This window comes from Brassica rapa, chromosome A07 (genome assembly GCF_000309985.2).
Source record: "Brassica rapa cultivar Chiifu-401-42 chromosome A07, CAAS_Brap_v3.01, whole genome shotgun sequence".
Taxonomy (NCBI): domain Eukaryota; kingdom Viridiplantae; phylum Streptophyta; class Magnoliopsida; order Brassicales; family Brassicaceae; genus Brassica; species Brassica rapa.
The window spans coordinates 2,120,214-2,144,713 of NC_024801.2; the positions used below are offsets into that span (position 1 = coordinate 2,120,214).

Genomic DNA, 24,500 nt, shown 5'->3' on the forward strand with positions numbered 1-24,500 from the left:
AACGTAGATGAAAAACTATGACAATTAGTTCCGTTGTTGTTGATATAAATTGCTATCAAGTTTGCGGAAACTATGTATGTTTAAAATAATAAATATTAAATTTGTTTAGATTGACTAAATTTAATAGAAACTGTAAGTACAAAAACGTTGCTGTATTTTTTTCAAAACGTTTGTTAAAGTGTATTTGTAAAGATATCCAAGTAACCAAGTCCTTTTTTTGTGTGATTTTGCTAGTGTGATTTTGCTAGTGCTCCACGGAGAACCAATCACAATTGAGCAGCTGGAATATGCATTCATAGACAATTCAAGTCCTTTGGATGTGGAACCTCTTAACGTATGGAGAGAAAGCACCCCCGATGACGCAAATTGGGATGCTATGATGGACAATGAAGATGGTTATGAGGTCTATCTTTCGCAGCCACCACACCCAACTGAAGGAGTTCTTGGTCTCTAACTTGCTCCCAATAAAAGGGTTTCCGCGCCCCAACCAACAACACTTATCATCAACGATGGTAGTGAGGGTTCTTACACCGGTTCTTCAGACAGAGTGAACGACAGCGTCAATGTAACAAACCCTGCTACACAAGATGACGTGGAACCAGTTTCAACGCTCATGATAGGTGATATTTCATTACTGCTAACCTTACGTAGTTGACAAATTTAATGGTAAATATTACCCCTAATGGTCATATAATAATATGTATAGGTGACTCTTCCGCAGCAGTTGGAAAAGAGAAGACAACCTCCGCCGATGAAGTTGTCGTCGCCACGGATCCACCTGTGACTCCAACCAATACTGAACCCTGCCTTGATTTAACCCTTGGAATAGGTTTGGAAAAAAAAAACGACTGCTGCAGTTCCTATCAGTGGTCTGGATGACGCGTCTTCGGAAGCTGAAGCAGGAATCAGTGGGTTTGATCCCCTCTTTTAAACCTAAGGCTTGGTTTGAAATGAAAGTAACATAAATAAATACTACCTTTTGATGTGAAATATGTGGCCGCGGGGAGTTGGTTTTTTGTTGTGTTTTCTGAAACTCTAATGATGCATAATATGTAATCGGCACCTTGTAATGTCAAATAATATTATGAAATATTAATGTAAAATATGTTAAATTAAGAGTGTATTTAGGTTTCTACTAATTCAACGTGGGAAAACATATTTGTAGGTAACGTGCCAAACAACTCAAGTGAACTGTATGAGGGAAAGATATTTTCTAGTAGAGCGGAATTCAAACAACACATGGCATTGTACGCATTGCGACATAAATTCCGGTTTAAAAATTCTCGTTCATCGACCGATGGAATGGTTTTTCGCTGCATAAGTTTAAGATGCAACTGGAGAGTGTATGCAATTAAAATGAAGAACGTGGACAAGTACGAAATTCGGAAACTGATATTGGAACATTCATGTTCAGTTGACGATCGAACAGGTAGAAACATTAATTGAAACAATGGAGGGTTTGTGAAAAATATAAAGCTGGGTAAAAATATGCCGTTGATTCTATAATACGACCCATATATTTTCCATAAATTTGCATTTCAAATAACGTTATAACTTATTCTTTAAACCAAGACGCACATTTATTTAAGTCAATGGATAAAGTAACATTTGGGTAGAGATAGAGAGAATGATCTGTTTTCAATGGGAAAAATAAAATATTGGATTAACGATATGTAGTCCTTTCTATTTTTCACGTAATGTTAACTCTAAACGCAGGTTACGAAGAACAAGCCACACATTCTGTCGTTAGGGAGTTGATGAAGCCAAGATTTGCAGGGAAGGGATGCGGACCGCGCCCAAATGAAATAATTCAAGGCATGCTGAGCGATCACAATATTAGAATTTCGTATTGGAAAGCTTGGCGTTCCCGCGAATTTGCCCTCCAGTATGCAAAAGGGTCGTTCAATACCTCTTACAAGTTACTTCCAGAGTACCTGCAAAAACTCGTTGTAGCAAATCCTGGCACCATTGCAGAAATTCATACAGTCCACGATGCTAATGTTGGTCATCGATTCAAATACATGTTCCTTGCCCTAGGTGCATGTATTACCGGTTTCAAGCAAATGCGTAACGTTATGATCATTGATGGCGCTCATCTTAGTGGAAAATATGCGGGTTGCTTATTATCGGCTTCAGCCCAAGATGGCAATTACCAAGTATTTCCAATAGCTGTGGCCATAGTTGATGGTGAAAACGACAACGCATGGGAGTGGTTTTTTAAAATTCTTTTGGAGTTCATCCCCAACAATAACGACCTTGTAATTGTATCAGACAGACATTCTTCCTATGAAAATTATAAGCAACTGAATATCTTCCTGCTATTAGGGTTTTTGAAATGTGAATAGAACATATTTATGATTCATTCAAATATGACGATATGTGTAGGTCTATCCCGCAGCAAAGCATTGCGCCTGCATTTTACACCTGCAGCGCAACATCACGACACATTACAAAAACAAGCACCTTAGCTACTTGGTCGGAAAAGCTGCACGGGCATTTCAACTCGGTGAATTTTACAACGCTTTCAACGAAATCAAAAACATAAATGGTTCCTGCGCAGAATACCTTACAAGTATTGGTTTTGAGCACTGGGCCCGAGCACATTTCTCTGGAAATCGATACAACATAATGACAAGCAACGTCGCTGAAACATGGAATTCAGTTCTCCGAGAAGCGAGAGAGTATCCAATCGTGGCGTTGGTGGAGTTTATAAGATCGAAACTGATGGATTGGTACGCAGAACGACGTAATGTTACATTGGAGGGAAATGGGAGATTAACTCCACGGGTGAAAGATATTATCGAAACCAACTTTGACAGAAGCGGTGGCCTGATAGTAAGCCGGATTAACAATGATGAGTACGAGGTTAAAGAGATGAATGGTTCATCATTCCACATTAACCTAGTCAAAAAAACTTGTAGCTGTTACTCATTCCAGATGCTACTCATACCTTGCCACCATGCAATTGCGGCAGCAATCAAAGATAAAGTTACTATTGAATCTCTAGTATCTGAGTTTTACACTTTGAAAACGCTAGCTGCTGGATATGCAGAAGACATAGTACCCATAACGGACGATGTCAATAACTGCGGAATAACCGTAGATGGTCAACAGGAACCATTACTAATATTCCCCCCCGCAAGTAGACGTCCTCCGGGTAGACCTCGAAAGAGCAGGATATTGTCTACCGGAGAAATGCGGGTAAAAAATATCTATATATATATAAGTTCGTTAAAACACCATGTTATAGTTAACAACCCATTTCCTTTCCACAGATGAAAACCCCAAGAAGAAGACATCTATGTAGCCGTTGCAAAGGAAAGGGACATAACAAAGCAACATGCAAAGTTCCGATATAAAAAATTTATATGAACTCGGAGGAGGCTCTTCACGGATGATGAAGGTGTTTGATATGCATGGTGGAATGTGAAAGAAAAATAAAACTGTAACATGTGAATGTAAAATATTTTATCCATGTTAGGACTGAGGTAGGTTGTACTATTTTCCGAGAATGTGATATAAATAAGAAGCCAATTCCGTTATCTAAGGTTGTACACGAAATATTTAGTATTTTGTGAGCTTCGTGAAGAAGTTATTGCCCTTAATTGGCCAAATAGCTCACAATGCTTAAACATGGAGGACATATACGTAGCCAAATAAATTCGTTATATACAATTAAGGAAAACATTATCACGCAACAAAGCAGAGATAAATCCAGATATCTACTCAAAAGTCAGAGAAGGTTTGATAAATCCTGAAGTAGTTACGGAGCAATAGTTCACCATATGGGAAATGTTAAAAACAATGTTACTCATGTTCCTTTATACAAAAAACCACACAAATTTAGACATTCAATCTAAAGAATAAAGAACGCAAAGTATCATGTAAAACAAACCGCCTTAAATAGGGAAAATGACATATTAATATCATTCATACCTCTCGAACAAAGATTACCTTAGGTCATCTAATTTTGGACCTTCCCCTCAATAGACAACTCATTTGAGATGTCAACCTACAATAACGTGTTTGATGTCCAATCCATTTTTTTAGTGTAATCGTAATTTCATTTAAAACCTCTCTACTAAAGCGAAGTTGTAATAACTGGAAACTACAATTCCTACTGTGTGTTTACATTTATGTAACTAGCCAATAGAATGACATAATATTAAAAATATAAACGATTCATTCCACATAAACATAGAAATTATGGGTTGCCAAGTACAAGCATCACATAATACATAATGAACATAAACATCCAACATTTTTATCCGACCATGCAGATAATTATACAACAGAGTACATTTATTCAGATAACATAGCTTAGAGGAGAAGTCATTAGAACTTTAAGAGGACACTCAGTGCCTTATTGTTGGAGAAATAGACGAACATGGTTGAAGCAGAGGATTTCACGGAGCGGATCCAGATGTAGGAGAACCAGATTCTAAGTTAAAAAATATAGATATGTTATCTACAATTCATATAATATAACTTAAAAGTCAGGTATAATTAGTATTCAAGCGAACCTTCGTTTCCAAAACGAGCATCGGAACCACTGCCAGATGCACCATTTCCACGATCCTGTTTATACTTTTCAATTTCAAGATGGGCTCTGTAGATTCCTACTAGCTCTTGCTCGTTAAATATGTCCTCTAGAACCTCCTTACTTGAAACAAGTTCGCTTTCAGTTAGGCCTGCAACCAGATTTTAATGTGTTTAAAATATAATAGTGAATGTGAAATAACTAACTCATTTAATATAAAGTCTAACCACTGAACACAAATGTTGCTCCGCCCACGGAGAAAGTTGTGTTGCTCAGAAACTGGTAATGTGCAACATCTTCAGGACCGGATGAGACGCACAGCGTCAGTGCGGCATACCAAGAACGAAGACTCATCATTGCTTCCACTTCCGAAGTTGTAGTTATCGGTGTGGGAGGCGTTCTAGTTCCCTCAGGTTCGAGAAGCCATTCTGGTGGGTGATAAACTACTGTGAAGGGAGTATCCGGTTTTAAATTATAATGGTCACGGATGATACTCTCTAAACCTTCAAACGTCTATGTCGGCTTGATTAACACCGTCAAGCCAAGGTCACTTGGCCTCCTCTGGAAAATCCAATACCCATCATCATTACGGCGCCAAGCCCCGTGGAATAAACGCACAGGTAATACCGTGGACATCTAATGAAAATATGTTCAATTAGTATTGGATATGTACTACAACATAAGGAAAAACTTATTTTCGTACCTTCTTTGATTTGTTCAGCTTATCGTAATGTAAGGAATTTGCAATGATGTATGGTCATAACATTTCAACCAATTTATAGACCCCAAAAGCAAGCAAATAGAAGATAAGATCAAGAGAACCCTATCGTTTCGAAAATAAATATTGGTCTATGGTATAATATAGGTATGATGATGAGATTCGAGAAATCAGTTACCCGACATGATGTGCTACAACAGTTAGCAAATGCCAAGCTCTTACCCATACGCGTGCCTGACTTGAAGAGACGTATCATCTCCAGCCTCCGATTTTCTCGCTTAAATTTATATAAAACCGTTTTTGCAAAGTAAGTGTTAATGTGGTGATTACACTACATTAACACATATAGTTAAGCAGCCGTTAGTGTATAAGGGAGAAGACCGGTAATTATAGTAAGACCAGCATAGGAAATTATCCTAACACAAAGTTTAACATTTTAAGTAGAAAAATGTGTGTAAAAATGACAATGCGGAGGTTAATAATAGGAGATTCAAACATAAAAGGGGGCTACCTAATAAAAGGTGTTCTTAGAAAACAAACATTCCATCACAACATAGAAATGCAAATAAACACTGAGAGAGTAGAGAAACTACAAATGAACTCAAATGAGCGATATTGTACTCTAAGCCGGTACGTAGACTTTTTAAAGTTGAAGTAGACTCTTACAACTGAAGGTGAATTTAAAGACAATTCCAAACTTAGAGAAACATAAAATTAGTCTAATAACAACAACAATCCATGATCTAGAGCTTCTCCTTGAACTCGTACGCCAATATCGCAGCCCTTTTTCCTTCATCCGTTAGAACGTCACTTCTAATACTCTTGCACGCTTCTATGCCATAAACAGCATGGGTCGCCATTAAGATTAGAGACATTAAGCGAGAATCCGATGTTTTTGATATTTGGGGGACTGATTTTGGCCTCGACACATCAAAACACTGGATCACAGGATCTTCTCCTACATCTTGACATGTATATCGAGCTAGATAGGGTAACATCTGGACCAGAGGAGTTAGATATTTCTCCATTGAAGCATCATTATGCAGAGACGTAGCACAGTCAAGAATTGTGATGTGGCCACAGCCAGCATCAAAGCAAATACCAACCCAATGTTTATTGTCGACATTGAATGGAAAGTAGTACCTTCTAGGGTGGTGCTTTGGATCTCCATTTCTGGGAAAAACATCCGTCAATAATGTGGGGAAATTGTACTCCTCTTTATTAGTACTCTTACGAAACTTGTGAAAGTTCCTAATAATTGCGGAGACAATTTTGGTTTCAAGAAATTCACCACTGCGTGAACCATGGGGAAGAATCTGACTAAGGAAGCCACTACGTATAACTCTGATAAGAATATCAACAATCTGTAACAATATATATATCTAATGAGAAACAAACTATATTTAAATCATATCATTTAAATTCTATTAAGTTCAACTCACCTTAGCCGAATAAATACGTCTTTTTTCAACAATGTAAAGGATTTCCTTCACTGATACAACTATTCCCGAAACATTGACAACGCTGATACAACGATGTAGTAGTATGGTAAAACGATAACCAGTTGTTGCAATGCCAGATAACTGCTATATTTTGTTTAAAAAAATTAAAATACTTACGAATTCCTCTTTACGTCTGATGACAGTTTTTCGAACTTCCTTTCCATAGCAGACATATCATCCAATAAGAAAATGAACTTCCGATATTCTCTCAACCGTGACAGTAAATGAGGACCACACTGGTATGTTTCAAGAAGCCCTGACGGAACCGTCTTCTGCCTCTTGCTCTTGCGACATAATTGCCTTTCTTCTATGTTGTCAGCTACATGTATAGGAGGCACAAGATCTGCGAATTCATCCTCGCCTACCGAAACATTAACTATACCCACACTCTGTTCTTCTTGAGTAAGACCAAGCGAGAATGAAGGTTCCTCCTCTACATTATGTGTTTTCCTTTTATGTAACTCCTTAATAATAAACAGGAAAACTAAGTAATATAGAAAAGTATGAAATTGTAAGAATATGAGAAATCTATAAGTAAATTTAAACAATCTTACCAATCGTTGTTGAAACGAACTTTGCCTTGCACGACTCTCGCTATTGGCTGACTGGGCTCCGTTCGGCGGTACCAGAGTAACACACTCATATCCGGATCCATTATTATCCTTCATTGTTGGAGTCCGGTTCTCATCCTATTTGTTTAAACGAACATGGACAATTAAATAACAAAATTAATAAGATGTAATGCAATACGAAGGTCCGAGTCTTAAAATTATTCAAACATATTACCTGACTCATCCGAGTCGACCGTGGCGGAGTAGAGTAGTCACTAAGATTGCGTAAAACATTTCGGATAGTTACTTCATTATGATCAGCCACCGGAGTCGTATGGTTTGATGTGCCTGAAACGTCATTACGAACTGGTGGGGAAACATATTGGGGCGCAACGTGGGCAGCTAAGTAATCTTTGCACAATCCAGAAACCATATCCTTAACACTGTTAATCATGTCCTCCTTAAACTTTACCAGCACGGACTCCACTTGTCTAACAACTCTCCCCTCCATCTCAACCAGCGTAGAAGATGCGACATTTTGGTTTTTCTCCAATAAATCCAACCGAGGTTTCATTTTCTCTATCACAGTTGCCGCAACATAAGAAGGATCATTGCGTTCAACATTATTCTGCAAATTATTTGCTTTCTTTGACTTCGACGATCCTTTACAAAACTGTCGCATATACTCCACATCAATCTGTCTCATCCCACCTTCGAAAGAAGAGTAATTATAATTTATATTACCCTTTATGCCTTCAACCAGGTTCTCGACTCTCGAATCTTGCTCTTCGTCTGAATAAGCTAAGTTTCCAGCATCAAGAGGTTGTAAAGGATCGTCATCAAGGATGCTATGAACAATAACCTAAACATACAAATTTTTGAAATCATTATTTTCTTACAAATAAGGTGAATCATGTAAACATATATATTCCGTCATAAGGAGAAACGGTAAGATTAATAACACTATTGAAATCACTTACATCAGTTCTCTTGTCTACACTTCGCGCGTGAGCAGGGTTCAAAGTGTGTTTCTTCCGGAAAATATCACGGCCAACTCCATCGAGATCTTCGACATCTGATTCAGATGAAGAACCCGTATCATCCACCACCTCTGTCAAGGCAGGTACAGCTTCAACCAACACTAGCTGTAGACCGAGTACAAATCCTTTAACCGCAATCGTATTTTGAGACAGACCAATCTCATCTCTCTCTTTAATACTACCCATAAGCAGGTCAAAAGAAAGCCTCCCCCACGGGAACGCAAAAAATTCCCCAAGATCTTCAATAGCTTCCGCATGCTCTCTAGATATCTTCATGTTGAGGCTTGTAGGAAGAAGGACCGATTCGAGAAGAGCCAAACATGCATATTTAATCCGGATTTCCTTATCCTTTACAGTTTTCCGGTACAGCATCTTGATCAAAGAAGAGACGGTAACCACCTCAACTTTTCCAAACAAAGTTGGCCAATAGGGTTTCTCCGATATAGTTTTCTTAAGCTTCATCTTCGACTTCCGCGGAAAATTATCGCATGGTAATCCCGTCACAATTGCAAATTCTCGAAGGGAGAACCGAACCGGTTTTCCGGAAAATCTAAACCAGGCCTCATGTTTCTTCTTCGTTTTGAGCTGCCTTGATAACAAATACCTTGCGAATCTACCCGAAAATACCGGTTTGTCTGCAATCTCGATCAATCTACCAAAAGAAGATTGCCTAATAATTTCAACTTCATCTTCCTCTAACGCATTAAAAATACGTTTTAAAACGCTCGACGATTGATAAGTAAGAACACGAACACCTACGGGTTCCTCGCCAGCTGCAAACATCATCTTTGGAATTGGCCGCATCTGTTGTTCTTCTGGTGAATCCGGATGATCAACAAGCCGAGCAGAAACCATCTCTAAAATTATCACCCTCCACAATTGCAAAAGACAGTTTGCGTATACTCCGAAAAATAAAATGAAGAAGGAGATTGAATAGTGGTAAGGTAATAATGGAGAAAAACGTTTATTTTTTAGGGGAAATGAGTTTATTAGCGTGCTGTAGAGTGGTATAACATAATCATGACCTCTGCCAGATATAGCGTAGCATAGGTGTGTCAGAGGGAGCTGAAGTGGAGTAGGGGTACTTTTGGAATTTTTGAAAAAACGAACAGTTATAACCGTGGAGCTAAATAATCTTTTTTTCATGTACATCTACTGCAATTGCCTTTATATAAATAATTTAATTAAATTAAGGTATGCTTTATTTTTGTTTAATATGATAAAAACATAATAAATGATTATGATTATATAGTTTCTTAGTGATACTAAATGTAATTTAATAATTGTTTTAGCTTAGAATTGATTTAGGAAATAATTTATTAAATTAGGAAAAGACAAATAATATTAATGTAAGATGTTCACTTAATTAAGTGGCATAGAGTTGTAAAGAAGTGGTAAATCTAAGTGGTAATTTTATATTTTTGTAATGGACTTGTACTTTTTTAATATAGAAAAAAAAAGTAATATAAACAATATATTGAGTAAGGCAGCAAAGAAAAATTGAAGAATTATGAAAATAAAACTATTAGTCGTTATAGTAATTAATTAGGTATACAATGTATTCATATGGTCCATTCATTTTTTATAACCAAAATCCTCGGAAATTGAGAACCACAGAAAGGCAAAAGTAGCTATTGAAAGACTTGATGGTAAAAAACTTGAGGAACAAGGTTTTTTTTTTTTTTGTCAACGCTTGAGGAACAAGGCTATTCATCTTTATTTAAGTGGGGAGTCTTTATTACCAACTAATGTTTCAATTAGGGCTTTATAGCATCACACCACTATGAGTTCTCTGCTTCTCAGCCGTCTCTCAAGGCTCTGTCTGAGGAAACCACCTGCACTAGGAGTTGTAAGCCATCACTCTCTCTCTTGTCGTAATACTTTGTTTTTCTTCTTTTGATGATTATGATGATGTCGGGTTTTACTCTGCAGAGGGGAAGATACCTCTGTGGCTCTCGGTTCTTGTCCCAAACCCCTATCTATCGCATTGTACGCGCTGATGATTGTCGATATAGTTCGGAGGATGAGAGTGTCGGCAGACTCGTGGTTCGCAATGTAAATGCTTCGGAGGAAAAGGACGAGGTTTTGGAAAAGATGGTCCCCACGGATTTGATGAATGGAACGATAGGAGGATCCCATGGTTGGGTAGCTACTATGGACGACTACTTTGTGCGTCTTCACGATGATCTAAACCCGGGAGCGTCGGATTCAGATCCGAAGAGAATCGTACTGGGTCGTCCTAAAACGCTGCCTCATTGCCAAACCGAACTGGTAACCAACGTGGCCATGTCCTCTTCTCCTGAGGACGGAGACTGCATTCTGGCTGTCAAATTCTTGGGACCTCAACTCAGCTTTTGCCGGCCTGCTCGGCAAATTCGGGGATATGTAGAGTGGGTCAACATCAGAATCGATGACCCATGCTTCTTTTCGTCCCGAGTCTCTTATTCAGAGAGATATAAGATGTTCTCCATGCTGGCTTCTGGGGGCACGTACATAGGATACTGGGATCTTGAAAAAAAAGACAGATCGCAAAACTTGAGTGTTTGTAGATCCGACTTGTATACACAGTTTAACCAGTTTGAAATGCAGCACACGTCTAATGATTGCAGGAGCGAACTCTTGGTGGAGGGACCCACAGGTGAAACTTTTATTGTTAACTGGTGGGCAGGGATCTTGAGGCGTTTCATGGTGTACAAGATAGACGAATATATGGGAATTCACACAGCCAGTTTCACTAAAGACATTGGAGATGTCTGTATTTTTGTCTCCTCCAAAGGTCAACCCTTCTGTCTAAAGGCTAGCTTGTATGGACTAACCTCAAACTACATCTATTACGTTTCTGACCGTGTCTCCGGAAAAGTCAGTATCCGCGATAATGTTATTGTTGGTAGATTGGGCCGTTCCTTTGCCCCTTACTTCATTCCACCCCAATCTTCTTAATTAATTTGGATTGCACTTGCACTTCCTTTGTAGCATCACAATGATAGAGCAACTCTGTTAGTTTGGTTGGGGATTGTTGTTAGCTAATTAATTTTATCTTAAAAAAAAAAAGAGATGAGATATTTCCACATACTTGTTGCATGTGTTGGACTTTAATTAATTAAAGGATGCAACACTTCAAACAAAATCGTGTCGGTTATGAGTCTGCTGATTTAAAGGCACCGTTAAGTTAGCTGAGTCAATATATAAAGCGATCAAGTGCAACTAGAGAGAAGATGACTGAGAATCAATTGGATTTAATTTTATTCTTCCCCATAACAAGTTTATGAAGAAAAACTCAAGAGTATAGTAAATCCATCTTATTTATAGGGTTTATAATTCAAATGCATTGCATCTGTTCTTTGGAATAACAATCTTTGCTCATGTAATACAGCAAAGTCGTAGATGTTTGCTCCAGCGACTGTGCGCTTCTACGGTTCTACATAAAGTAAGCTGTCGCCACTACGAACTATGTGTATGTGCTTTTAAATGAAGTTGTTATGTTGTGTGTTTCTACTTGGTTTTAGTGCTCTGTTCATTCAACTAATAATAGTGACAAGTAGTCTGATGATATAATAATAGTACTTTTCTTAAGAAAAGTTTCCTTCCTCTTTGGTATCTTGATCAGTCCATGTAATGAGGTTTTATACATGAAACACACAACTTTAACCATAACCTCTTTGATTTTCAGTTCCAATCATTTAATAAACTTGGCATTGGCCTAAAATAAGAACAATTACACTCAATGAAAATGCAGAAAAGAGCAAGTAGTAAACACACAAATAAAGATAACAAACTGAAACTGATTTGGATAAATTTGTACATACAGAAAAGATTATCATCTTTATTATTTCAGAAACTGCTCGGTGGAAATGAGAGAGTATCTAAACGTTGGCACGCTTCTGAAAGATTCGAGAGACTTGGAACCTGAAGCCCTCAAAACGAACTGGTGGTAGAATGCAGCAATTGCAGCTCCAACAAATGGTCCCACCCAAAATATCCACTGTTACATTTTATTTAATCACCATCAAATAAGCCAAAGTTTCTTAAAAATATGACTAACTATTATCTATATTTATACTATTATTTGCGAAGTGATTTTTTGCAATGGAGCTTCCATGTTAAAAGTTGGAGCAGTTAATATCAAAACTAAGAGTTATCCAAAAGCTAAAAATATATTTCAATTATTTATTTAGATAAGATAAGTGATAAAAATAAATCAATAATAAGAGTTATCCAAAAGCTAAAAATATATTTTAAAATCAGAAGATAATTATTATATATATATTGTGTTGTTATCTAAAAATATTTGTTAGTAAATAGTTAAAAAATTAAAAACACAGATATTTTCGTTTATAAATTTGCTTTTAAAAAATTAAAAACACAGATATTTTCGTTTTATATATACATATATTTTCATTTTTTAAGTTTGCTTTTAAAACTTTATAAATTTTTCCTTTTTTATTATGTATGTTATTTGGAAAATTATAAAAAGGAAAATATATAAAAATTTCAATAATAGTATTTAAATGTAATAGTTTTAATTCATTAAGGGTATCAGGGTAATCAACCATCGTGAGAGTTAACGCGAGCACGACACATAAGAAACTGACTTCTCAAATAATATTATTTTATATATATATATTTTTGTTTTTAAATTTGCTTTTAAAACTTTATAAATTTTTCTTTTTTTATTATATATGTTATTTGGAAAATTATAAAAAGGAAAATATATAAAAATTTCAATAATAGTATTTAAATGTAATAATTTTAATTCATTAAGGGTATCAGGATAATCAACCATCACGTGAGCGCGACACATAAGAAACTGACTTCTCAAATAATATTATATATATATATATATATATATATATATATATATATATATATATATAACTCTAATCAAATATTGAACAAGTATGTTCTAATAAGCATACCCGGATTCTGTATTTGTAAACCGTGTAAGCTCCTAAAGCAGCTTCTCCCAAACCCATTAGTATTATCCATATCACCCCCCAGCTTACGTCTCCTCTTGCATCCTTACCTAAATGCATAGTAAAATTTTAATTTTTATCACCTTGATGATCTGACACTTTTTCTGGTTCCAAGGATTATGTGATGAATACATACTTATGCAAATATCGTGCTCTCTGATGTAAAGCAGGCTTCCACTGCAGCTGCATTCATAGCTTCCCCATGTGTTCTTGCATTTGCAGCCGCGACACTGGCACGCTGTTTTCTCTTCACACTCATTCACATCTGTATTTATAACACATTAACAACATGTGGGGGGGGGGGGGGGGGTTAGTTTTTAGCTCAAGCTCTTATATTTCATATGTATAATCTATCCAAAGAATACCTTCGCAGTTTTTCAGCCCATCTCTCTTGAATCCAGGTGGACATTTGCAGCCTTTCGAATGATCATCCTGAACAACAGCAACAACAACAAAAATAAAACGTAAGAAACAATCATTGTAAGTCAAATATATAGAAAGAGAGGGAATATTTAAACAGAGGATGGAATGTTTTGAGGTATGGACATATTACACGGCAAGCCGAATATGTTCTTCCCATTTGGGTATGTTTCCAGCATCCACCATTGTTTATACCACAACGCAATGCCCCTGACGCTGCAATATCCAAATTTACATGTGAAAAATATCATCAAGTTAATGATAACATACATTTGAGCATTTTTTTACCTTCCCAATGTGTGTAACCATCACCCAAAAACTTGACACCTTCAACAATGGGACATTGACATACTCTTCCTCTGAAAGTGTCCTGCAAGAATGATACTCCTTTTACTGAAACATATACGTAGATATGTAGCATAACTATAACAAAACAAGAAAAATTCGTTAAGATATCTTACACACCATGCAAGCTGTAATGTTGGTAGTCTTATCCTCCCAACACCCTCCATTGTTTTGTAAACACTCATTGGTTTCTATGTCTGCGCAATCACAGAATCCAGAACCATACGTTAAAACTAGTGTATATCAAATAGAGATATGTACAGGAAGTAGAGAGGACCTTCGGTTAAGCATATGGGTGGCTCAGTCGTCTCGCGGAACCCTGAGCAAAGGGCCTTAAGCACCACAGATCTCTCCAACTTCCCTGTGATAATAAAAATATTAAATAAAAACCTAACCAGTTAATAATGTCAAAACGGAAGAACTTCCTTGCTTCTCACCTCTGTATTGTCTGTTGTTTATCATAATAGTTGGTAGTATTGTCACATCTCCTCGCGAACCTTTCCCAACCTTGAACAAAATTAGGAATTAATAGTTAGAAGACTTACATTTGTGAAAAGAGAGAGAGAGGGCTCAGTTTTTTTTTTATAAGACCCTGGATTAAGTTTCGTTCGTGCCGGTTCGTCTTAGATTCGTCTCCTCCAAGACGTTACGGATTCATCAGTTCATCGCCATTAAGAAGCAATTTACTCCTTTGACCCACAGCTACCACAATCAAACATTCAATGTTTCGTATTCCTCTTAGGGTGTTTATCCTCCTATAAAAAGGTCAGACCTCATCTCCCAAATGTCATCTTCTCAATTCATTAAAAAAACTAGAATCTTATTTTCCTGTTTAATGGCGTATTCATCGATCTTTCTTACTGATTTGAAGGCTGGCAGCTATTCTCTCTCTTTTCTCTTATGGGTTTTTGTTGTTCGCAGGAATCCAGGATCGTAGCTCTATAGGTTCACATGATCCATCAAGACCCAAAATGTTCATATTCATCTGTACATCCAATTGTTCCCATAAAGGTTGGGTCTATCTAATTCTCTCCATCAGATTTCTGGAACAGATGATTCTGTTTTTTCTATTAATATAGATGATGTTTTCAGTCTGATTAAGATGTTAACTAGATGTATATATACTCTGAGGACAATTGCTTTTGCAGGAATATAATGAAATCAGCTAAGCTGTTAGTCGGTCAGGCTATCTTGGAAGACCACTGAATATCGAGAGTACTTTCAGAGTTTCCACTGGCTGTGCTCATGGCTTTGGTTTCTTTTTCTTCGCTGGTACCAGTGTTGCTGTGATAGCCATATTGCTCATTCACATCACTGATGTCAAAACTGTAAGTTTTCATCAAATCCCTTTTGAGCCATTACTTCATTGCTTCAGTATCAATCAATCTACTTCCTACAATATTTAGTTGTGAACAGAGGTTACTGCTACTGCTCTTCCAAGTAAAGCTATTCTTTTAATTCATTACTGTTTTTTCCTATGTCTTCTATATTGTCGCAAAAAGCATAAGCGATAGTCTCTTGAAAAATATTTCTCTTGATCTTGGTCAAACGTTTTTGTCTTACGGACAGAAATAATAAAGAGAATATTGGAAATAATAAGTTTTTGTCTCACTCCAACTCAGCTGCTTTCTTGAATTCATTGGTCTGTTTTTATTCACAAGTATGACTATGCCTTTACCATGCTCAAATAAATTGGTTGACATGATAACAAAATTCCAAACATATGAAACATCTGGAGTTTATTATGTATTAACAAAATACACTTTCGCCAATGATATTGTGCAGATAGTTTTACTCGCTAAAAAGTTAAATAGTATTTCCAGAAGCGGTGGTGATCACTGTGGCAGAGGAGGGGGTCGCGGTGGTGATCACGGTGGCAAAGGAGGGGGTCGCGCTGGTGGTGGTCATGAAGACCATGTCGGCATGGAGAAGAAGAAGAATGCGATGGATTGAAAAGATGTGGAATGGTTCGTCGACCAGTGACATGGAGACGATGGATCTGGGACTATTCTAAGGATCACCGTTATTCTATTTAACTAGAGCATGTGTCATTCAAGTGTCATAGAACCTTGGTAACATTCGGAGTTGGTCCTGTGCTCAAACTCCGGTATCCAAAAACAGAATAGCGATGGACATTGCAGGTAGTGTGACGAGAGAGCACATATTCCAATCTTATATTGCAAGGTTTGGCCCAAGTTGGCTACAACAACATCTGCTAACTGAAGCTCTTGACTAGCATGGTCTGAAGGGATTAAGGGTGAATTTCCATTTTCATGTCCCTTATGCCATTGCCTAATTCGTTTTTTTTTTGTTTTTTTTTTGTATGGAAACATTTGAATTTATCAAAAGGAATCATTCAGTGTTAAAAAAAGAGCATGCGTCATCGGTATCAATAAAATTTCAGGATTTGATTTTCGTATTTTTTTTTATCAAAGTTGTAAGAATATTGGTCTCAGTTTGAGATTTAAGATTACACTTTTTGGTTTCAACCTTAAAAATCTCTGACCACAAACTCATTACCAAAACATGGAGAATTTTTTTTACCAAATGATACTCTCTTTTTTTCTACAAAAATATGCTTTGTTTTCTATAAGTGAAATGACTACAATTTCATTTTTGAGGTGTTTTACCTTTGTATTGGTTTGTTGATACTCAAATGATGGTGAACAAAATGCACCGGAACGGAAAAGTACAAGCTATACTAATACCAAAATATTCTGCGACCTAAATATCCAAAATCCGACCTAAATAATATCTACCGAACTCGAACGGAAATGGTAAAATATTGGAATGGTTTCGGAATTTTTATCCGAAGAACTGAAACTGACACGAATGAAATATTTTAGGTACCCAAATTTTGTTTAAATTATAATTATATATTTAAATATAATAATTAATTTAAAAATATAATATCCAAAATATTTAAAATACTCAAAAATACTTGGAGCTGCTTAAACATTTTAAAATGTTTAAAATGTTTGAAGCAGTAAAAAAACTCAAAACACTAAAATATTTAATGGTTCCCCACTCAAATATTGAAACGAACCATTTTTCATGATAGTTTTATGCATTTAGTTATACATAATTATAACATATATATGTATATTACTTTTATTTTGGAATTTGAAGATCTTAAAATATATTTGGGTTTCAAGAAAATAAACATAATTTAAATGGGTAGTCAAGCCCGTTGAACCGGACCCGAACCAAAACTAATAAACCCATAATCTGAAAAGACAGAAACTGAACTCGATCGGATACGTGAATATCTACCCATACATAAAACTAAAATTTAAAAATATCAGAACAATAATTTACATTGTTTAACTGCTCTTAAGAATAAATCAACAACATATCATTCTTATAGTCACGACCATTAAAATATCTCTAACAATATTATAATTCTTTTAAAAATAAATAGGAACTTAACAGTAAAAAAATATGAAACAATTGTTTACAAATATAATTTTTAAAAAGATTATACAAACAATTTTATGCAGTTATAAAAATAATTGTAAAAATATATTGAAAATCATTCTAAAACAGCAATATATCTTTATATATAAAGTTAGGTTTGATTCCCTCCTAGGCTGTCCACATAGGCGGACACGTCACTAATTCGAGACTTGAGAAACCGACACATGTCTGCATTCAAAACGCGGTGTTTCATTAACTTGGAGTTGGAGTTGGAGATCGTGTGGGATTTTGGTGTAACTCATAAACATACGGGAATATTGTCGTGTGGGTCTCAGATCAAATTAAAAATAATAATTTTAAAAGTATACTTTTATATTTTAGTATACAAATAATGTCGTGTTCTTCGTCTTATGAATACATCATAAAAACAGCTCTTTTGATATTGTTGATATTCAATCCGATCATACCGGTATGAGAAAATAATGTAAATCAACATAACCGAGTACAATGATTTTAATTGGATTTACATGTGTCGAAAAAACAATAAAATGATTTTATTTATTTCAATGTGTAAAATAGCCCATAAAAACCAAAAAAACTAGATAAACCGATAGGTTTTTAGTATATTAGTGAACATACATATAAAATGTATAATATTATATAGTGAATGCAAAATTGAATTTTCTAATAAATTGATGTAAATGGGTAAAGAAATAATTATAGGAGCACTATTTATCGTGAAATCATAGGTCCATGATTTCACGATAGATTTCACGATAAATAGTGCTCCTAACTTCTTTTTTTTTTTCATACAATAGCGCAAACATATTATTATATATTACTCATACTTAGCTATTTGAATAACGACACTCTGATATTTGAAAATTTTGAATGACTCTTTTTGTATGGTAAACGGTTTTATTTCAAAGTATTAATACATCAATGCAAAAACATATTTTGCAAGATAATTATACGCATCTGCAACATAAGCTCTGTATTACATACGAGCATGGATTCTATAAAAAAAACGTCCATGCAATATTATCATTTAATTTATATATATATTGTTAATTCATAACGCAAGTTTCCACATTATTAATAACTTCTAAATTAATAGTAAAACATGTTTGATAAATTTTAAATTTATTTAATAACGATAGACCGTATTCAATTTAAAAAGTAACATGGAAGTTGAAGTATGAATTTCATTAATAGAAAACTATCACATCTTAATTAAAACATACACGAAGAATTCCTAGTAAGCGCGAGTCATCAGCTCGCGTTGACTACGTCCCAAGACTTGCTTCGGCGGGTCGATCCGGACGGAGGATATTGTCAGGTGGGGAGTTTGGCTGGGGCGGCACATCTGTTAAAAGATAACGCAGGTGTCCTAAGACCAAGCTACTCACACTAACAAAAAGTTGTTTTGGCTTATATAATATAAGTTTTTCATTAACATATTTCTCTGGGATGATCATTCATAATTGTATGTGGACATCATTAATCTTATTATATTAGTTTTATCTTCATAGAATAATGAAAGTTACTGTCGTTTTAATTCAATCCAAAAATATTTATTAAAAATAGAAACATGATCTCTGAATTCTATTTATTAATTTTTGTTTATAATATCGTTTTCAATCTACAATTGTTTTAAAAATACTTTATAAAATTAATGTAAATTCATATAAAATAATTTTTTCTAACTTCCCGCCCGACCCTAGCATTTAATAGAATAAGAAGTTGGTTAATACCAAGGGAGCGAATAACTTGATCGGCGCATTGTTTGTTGTACTTTTCGTGTTTCATGGGTGATGGGACAACGAATGGCGAAGTCGGTGACATAATCCCACCAAATCCAAGGCTTTCCACTTTCATTCATCACTCTAAAGAAGCAAGCTTGGCGTAAATTTTGAATTATCACGTCTCTCCCGTTGTATCCTCTGGAGAAATCTTGCTCAGGGTCAGGAGCACAGTACCTTCCTCCGTTGATGCATTGCGATTTGCATTGTCTGCTTGCCAGAAACGCTTCAGGACAGTACCAAGTGATGTAGTGGGGAGTGAAGCGAGTGTATCCTCCTAATAGTGTTTGAGCTGTGAAGAAGATGATCGAGATGTAACGAACTTTCTGTTATTTTCATTAACTGAAAATAGAGTACATTGGTTCACTTATATAGTGATTGGACTCCGGTTTACACAAATCGTAACCGGTACATTAAACCACAATAAACCAACATCTATATACTCTAATACCTCCTTTCTCGAGAATCTGAGCCGCTCCTTTGAACCTCTTAAGGAACCGGATCTGTGCATCACACTTGGATCCGCACTCATCATTGCTGTTGGTCCATAGCTCGTAGGCTACTCGGTCGTTCGGGTGTGGAAGAGCCTGAAAGAATATTCTCATATTGTTATTCTGTTTTGTAACTACCGCATACTAAACTGCTGTAATATAGGGAGATCACTCCCGCCAGTCCAGACTTATACGGACGGGTACTCCTTGATCTATGGCCGTTTTGATGGTGCTCCCTAGAGATCTGCTCAACAGCGCTGAAGGAATCGTGATGTTCAGCAGGTATTCCGCATCTGCTGTTTCGTCCTCTGGGGCGTCCATGGTGATGAGTGGCTCCGGCCTGTTATCCGCCACCAATATTGTCGCAGCACCAGCTCGTTGCGCGTTCCAGGCCTTTAAGGTGAAGTAACAATCTGGGGGAGGGGCCAAAATCACAACAAATAACTGAGTCATGGGTTCCTTGCATAGCAAGTCATCCTAGTTTTCATGTAAATCAAAAAGAGAGAAAGGAATGGGGGACCTCCTCGATCGACGAGAACGAATGTGGGCAGTCCAGCAACTCTAGATATGAAAGAGATGTCGAAATCCTCAAAGTTCTTGCAAGCCTTCTGGTTAGCTTTGGGGTAAACCACAGAGCCAGACATGCTTCCGCCGTACTGAGGAACACCAAAGTTGCCAAGGGCGCATTCATAAATTCCTCTGATGAACTCGGCTGAAGTCACTCGCAGGCTATTCTTCTCAACCACGAACATCCCCATGCACGAACCCCACCACATCACCCATCCCATTACAAATAATCTTACATTCTTCATCATCATCATCCCAGAGCCGTGCTTACCCTTTGTCAAAAAAGCCAATGGCCTTAGGCCCCATAATTTTTACTTAATATTTAGGGCCCCATTTTATATATAAAATACATTAGTTAGTGTTATTTATGTTTTACGGAGTTTGATTTTATATATATTTTTATCTAGATTTTAGTTTGGATTCTCTTGTTAGATTTCAATCATAAACATCGTCACTATATATACCATTTTAGTTTTCTGTGAACAAACCAAAATCTTATATGAAAAAATCATTTGAAAAAAAAAATTGTTTTAAATGTTGTCAAGAGAAAAAACTTGCCTGAAAACGCACGCACGGCACCCGATAGATACATTTCTCTGTTTGATTTCTAATATTGGCTAACCTTTCTATTTTCTCTCTTTCACTTTAGCTTCGCTTTCCCTTTAGATACATTTCTCTGTTATGTTTGTATAGGAGTGCTAATTTCTCTAAAAAAGGAAATTGAAACTGTCAAACTAACTCTCAGAGCAAATATATCTTCCGCTTTCTCCTTCCTGGTTTTGACGTGGCAATAAACACACTGACGCGATTTGGGGCTAATAACCTGATTTATGGGTCTTTTCTTCTGAATATATATATTAGACCCATATTTCATTTTCTCAAAGTTGTATATGCCTTATCCCTTTTGAGCAACGTTATGCCTTTATCCAAGAAAGCCTTTTCGATCCCTTTTATTTCCATCTTGTAGTTGTGTAGTAGTGGTAGTAGCCTAGTAGGCTTTTAAATATATTTTTTTTTTTTTTTTTCCCAAATTGTTATTTTATTGATCAAATGGGCCAAGCCCACGGCCGAAGCCCAAATACAACAGAGCACAACCCAAAAAAACCCAGCCACCTAGCGGGCAACAAGCATAAAGAAACGGCCGAAGCCCAATCAAAGAGACATGGCCCAAGGCCCAAAAACCACACCGTCGGGCTTGATCTGGATCGCGTGAAGGAGGCCGAGCTAAACCACGCGTAAGAATCTGGCTAATCAGCTCGCCACGTGTCGTCCGCCTCGACTTCGACGCACCATCCTCTCACAGCCACCGACGCTTACCACCGTAGCCACTTTTCGCCGGAGCTCCGAGACTACAGAGCATCCGCGACATCATCGGTCATCTACGCCGCCTTGTCTTCTCGACGGAGAGTTCAAACGTTGAACGAAATCTCATCCGCCAATGCATCACCGGAAACCCTAGACAAGCAAAACGTGACCCACCGCTATCCTCCTCATCACCACTCGTAACCGTCGCCGGAGATCTTCTTCTTGAGATCTCAACCGCTGCGACCAACGGGTCCATAGCTGACCCACGAAACACCTCAACCTTCACAACCTCGAAACCTTCACCACACCCAAAAGACCTAGGGTTCTAAGACGGCAGGGCGGAGCTTAGTAAGCCTCCACTCTCCGTGACCAAAAAACCGGCGAAGAAAGAGCTGACTGAGCCTCCTCTTCCCGGACACTAGAGCGGCGTTGGTGAGACTGAGAAAGCCTCCATCCAGGCTTTTAAATATAACAGTATAGATTTTTTTTAACAAGTATTAATTATTTTTAAGCAATTTCCAAAAATACTAATTTCCGGTTGACTATTAAAATAACCGGACGAAAGTACGTCCCTCTTTTTATGAAACGCGGTCTTCCGAGTACCCGAACCTGTGGACCATTTATCTGGTCAAACAGCTTTACACATATCAAATCGAACAAACCATGATACCCAGAAATATATATAACTAGTGTTCTTCCCATGCTATGCATGGGTTAAAATAACTGTATTATTAATTATTTGATGATAAAACTGTAAATTTATAATTATTTTATTAGAATAAATTATGATCTTATACTATATAAATGTTGATATGAAAGGCATGTGAGATAGTTGCATTCAAACTAAAAAACTGAAAATGGTAAAACAATATTGGAAAACAAAATCAAAATTTATTATTTAAAACAAAATCAATTATACTTATATGCATAGTCATAACTTTTAATCAAAATCAAGTATTGTTAAGCATCATGTTTATGAATTAGATTTACCAAAATAAAATAATTTTAAATTGAAACACCGAAGCTATACGTAATTTACTTTGGACACACTTCACAAAATTTACCAAAAACTACAGTAACCAAAAGGTTAAACCAAATAGCTTTCACAGAAAATCCAATTGGTTATGCAGTTTATATATGCACTATTATCTAGTTTATTATCTTCATCTTCTTATTTTTTCTAACTCTTATCCCTCTTTAAACAATTATTTACTTTTTTCTTTATTAACATCTTCATCTGCAAAACAAAGGATTCACTTGAATGTTAACAGTAACAAAATCAACATCTAAAATGACAAAGTCAATTTCCTAAGAAATGACAATTCAACATATACCACAAAACTTTTACTATATGAAAATATTTTTTATCAGTTAATTAGATTGTCTAAGTATCTAATATCATGAGCGTCAAGGGATGCAGAAGAGTAATAATTTGTATTTAGATAAAGCTATATAAACTATGGATAAATGTAGCAACTTACAGTTAAGAATAACTAAACTATCTCTATTAACAATTTACCTTAATCTCATTCCCGCAGCGATGTGCTATCTTCACCTTCCTCAGTGGTAAGATGATCTGGCCTTAAGTTTTGCTTGCAAACCAGACAGGGGTTTACTTTAGTTTGTCTTCAAAGTTTCAATCCTTGAGGATATCTTTTAATGGATTTCTAGTTTGTAAAGATCCTCAATATAACTCCCAACTTGGTTTGAAAAAAAAAAAAAAACTCCCAACTTGGAAGTCAAAGAAAAACAATTTTGATTAAGTAAAAAAGTTTGATTGCCATTGCGAATACAAAGGGTTTGATTCAATAAAAAAAATTTGTGTATCGTAACTTGGAATGCTTCTCTGGATACAATATTGAATGGTTTATACTTTAAACCCTCTATAAATTAATATTTCATAAATTAATAATCTCTGTAAATTAATAAATTTCGTACATAAATTGATAAAATAATAAAATAATAATATTTTTAACAATTCTATGTAAATGTACAGTCTCATTAAAATTATAAATTAATAATCTATCTCTATATATATTTTATATAAGTATAATCTCTCTCCCTATATATATTTTATATAAATACAAACTTAAAATTATATCTAAAACCACATAACAATTCTATGAAACATAAAAATATACACCAAATAAGATAATAAAATAATATGAAAGTTAAATTTCTACAATTTAAACAATTTAAATACGGTAAAATCAAATATTTTCTTATTTTATTAATAAAAATATTCAAAAATAGAAATAAATCTAAAAATGAAATTTTTGTAAATTAATATCTCTATAAATTAATATAATTTGTAAGTCTCAATATTACTAATTTATAGTACAAACATAAACTTTCAATAATTAATGAATATATCGTATTAATTGTGAGTATCTTTACTTTAAATCTATCTTATTAAAGTAGAAGTACTTTAAGCTTTTGTTTGGCAACATATATAGCAGTTAAAAAAAATAGTGTTGTTTGGAAATATGGATAACAGTAAGTTATGAAAAAAAGTAATGACTTTATGCTATTAAAAAAATTAGAAGTCTGTTACATTATATTAAAAAGTAATGGGTTTATGTTACATGATATACATATTCAAATCAAAATAATAATTTAAAATTGATTTATATAAAAAATTCATTCAAAAATATACATATATTCAATTTTGATTTTTACTAACATATTTTCCAATAACCATTATAAAAATATTTTTAATATATATAAGAAAAATACAATACAAAGCCCAATTTTAAACACCAACTTCAATTATGGTTTTTATATTTCACTTTGAAATTTAAAAAATAATATATGTGATTATTTATGATT

The 24,500-nt window shown here is 35.5% G+C and overlaps 3 protein-coding genes and 1 long non-coding RNA gene across 6 annotated transcripts; 2 read left to right on the forward strand and 2 right to left on the reverse strand.

Moving 5' to 3' along the window:
- Positions 1 to 498: 498 nt before the first annotated feature.
- On the reverse strand, positions 499 to 9,537 carry LOC103828461. Its single transcript, XM_033275408.1, has 3 exons — positions 8,292 to 9,537; positions 7,547 to 8,173; positions 499 to 7,449 (listed from the first exon to the last, which is right to left on the reverse strand). The coding sequence occupies exons 1-3, from the start codon at positions 9,501 to 9,503 to the stop codon at positions 6,874 to 6,876; spliced, it is 2,415 nt and encodes an 804-aa protein (XP_033131299.1). The 5' UTR covers positions 9,504 to 9,537; the 3' UTR covers positions 499 to 6,873.
- Positions 9,538 to 10,045: 508 nt separating this feature from the next.
- LOC103828446 lies at positions 10,046 to 11,419 on the forward strand. The gene is made up of 2 exons (XM_009104051.3): positions 10,046 to 10,200; positions 10,284 to 11,419. The coding sequence occupies exons 1-2, from the start codon at positions 10,135 to 10,137 to the stop codon at positions 11,289 to 11,291; spliced, it is 1,074 nt and encodes a 357-aa protein (XP_009102299.1). The 5' UTR covers positions 10,046 to 10,134; the 3' UTR covers positions 11,292 to 11,419.
- A 1,397-nt stretch (positions 11,420 to 12,816) lies between these two features.
- LOC103828447 (vacuolar-sorting receptor 2-like) lies at positions 12,817 to 14,550 on the reverse strand. Of its 2 annotated transcripts, XM_033275409.1 has the most exons (5): positions 14,527 to 14,550; positions 13,878 to 14,450; positions 13,690 to 13,756; positions 13,461 to 13,589; positions 12,817 to 13,374 (listed from the first exon to the last, which is right to left on the reverse strand). In XM_033275409.1, exons 2-5 carry the CDS (start codon positions 13,902 to 13,904, stop codon positions 13,229 to 13,231), a joined length of 369 nt encoding a protein of 122 aa, XP_033131300.1. In that variant the 5' UTR covers positions 13,905 to 14,450; positions 14,527 to 14,550; the 3' UTR covers positions 12,817 to 13,228. The 2 variants fall into 2 exon arrangements, 1 of the variants encoding a protein (XP_033131300.1); XR_004449371.1 differs by having other exon boundaries at positions 12,821 to 13,374; positions 13,461 to 14,286; positions 14,367 to 14,450.
- LOC103828448 lies at positions 14,533 to 24,337 on the forward strand. Of its 2 annotated transcripts, none has more exons than XR_004449372.1 (4): positions 14,533 to 14,854; positions 15,011 to 15,417; positions 15,875 to 17,541; positions 17,692 to 24,337. It is a non-coding gene; the product is annotated as an uncharacterized LOC103828448 (long non-coding RNA). The 2 variants fall into 2 exon arrangements; XR_625289.3 differs by lacking the exon at positions 17,692 to 24,337 and having other exon boundaries at positions 14,579 to 14,854; positions 15,011 to 15,100; positions 15,238 to 15,417; positions 15,875 to 16,578.
- Positions 24,338 to 24,500: the final 163 nt, after the last annotated feature.

Excerpts from the sequence above, each read along its gene's own strand:
- LOC103828446 (XM_009104051.3), top strand. The coding sequence starts at position 10,135 with ATGAGTTCTCTGCTTCTCAGCCGTCTCTCAAGGCTCTGTCTGAGGAAA. Across the intron at positions 10,201-10,283 it reads AACCACCTGCACTAGGAGTT|AGGGGAAGATACCTCTGTGG; the intron begins GTAAGCCATCAC and ends TTTACTCTGCAG.
- LOC103828461 (XM_033275408.1), bottom strand. The coding sequence starts at position 9,503 with ATGTACATGAAAAAAAGATTATTTAGCTCCACGGTTATAACTGTTCGT. Across the intron at positions 8,174-8,291 it reads GTGTAGACAAGAGAACTGAT|GTTATTGTTCATAGCATCCT; the intron begins GTAAGTGATTTC and ends TTGTATGTTTAG. Across the intron at positions 7,450-7,546 it reads GGTCGACTCGGATGAGTCAG|GATGAGAACCGGACTCCAAC; the intron begins GTAATATGTTTG and ends TTAAACAAATAG.
- LOC103828447 (XM_033275409.1), bottom strand. The coding sequence starts at position 13,904 with ATGGGAAGAACATATTCGGCTTGCCGT. Across the intron at positions 13,757-13,877 it reads GAACATATTCGGCTTGCCGT|GATGATCATTCGAAAGGCTG; the intron begins GTAATATGTCCA and ends GCTGTTGTTCAG. Across the intron at positions 13,590-13,689 it reads TGGGCTGAAAAACTGCGAAG|ATGTGAATGAGTGTGAAGAG; the intron begins GTATTCTTTGGA and ends TTATAAATACAG.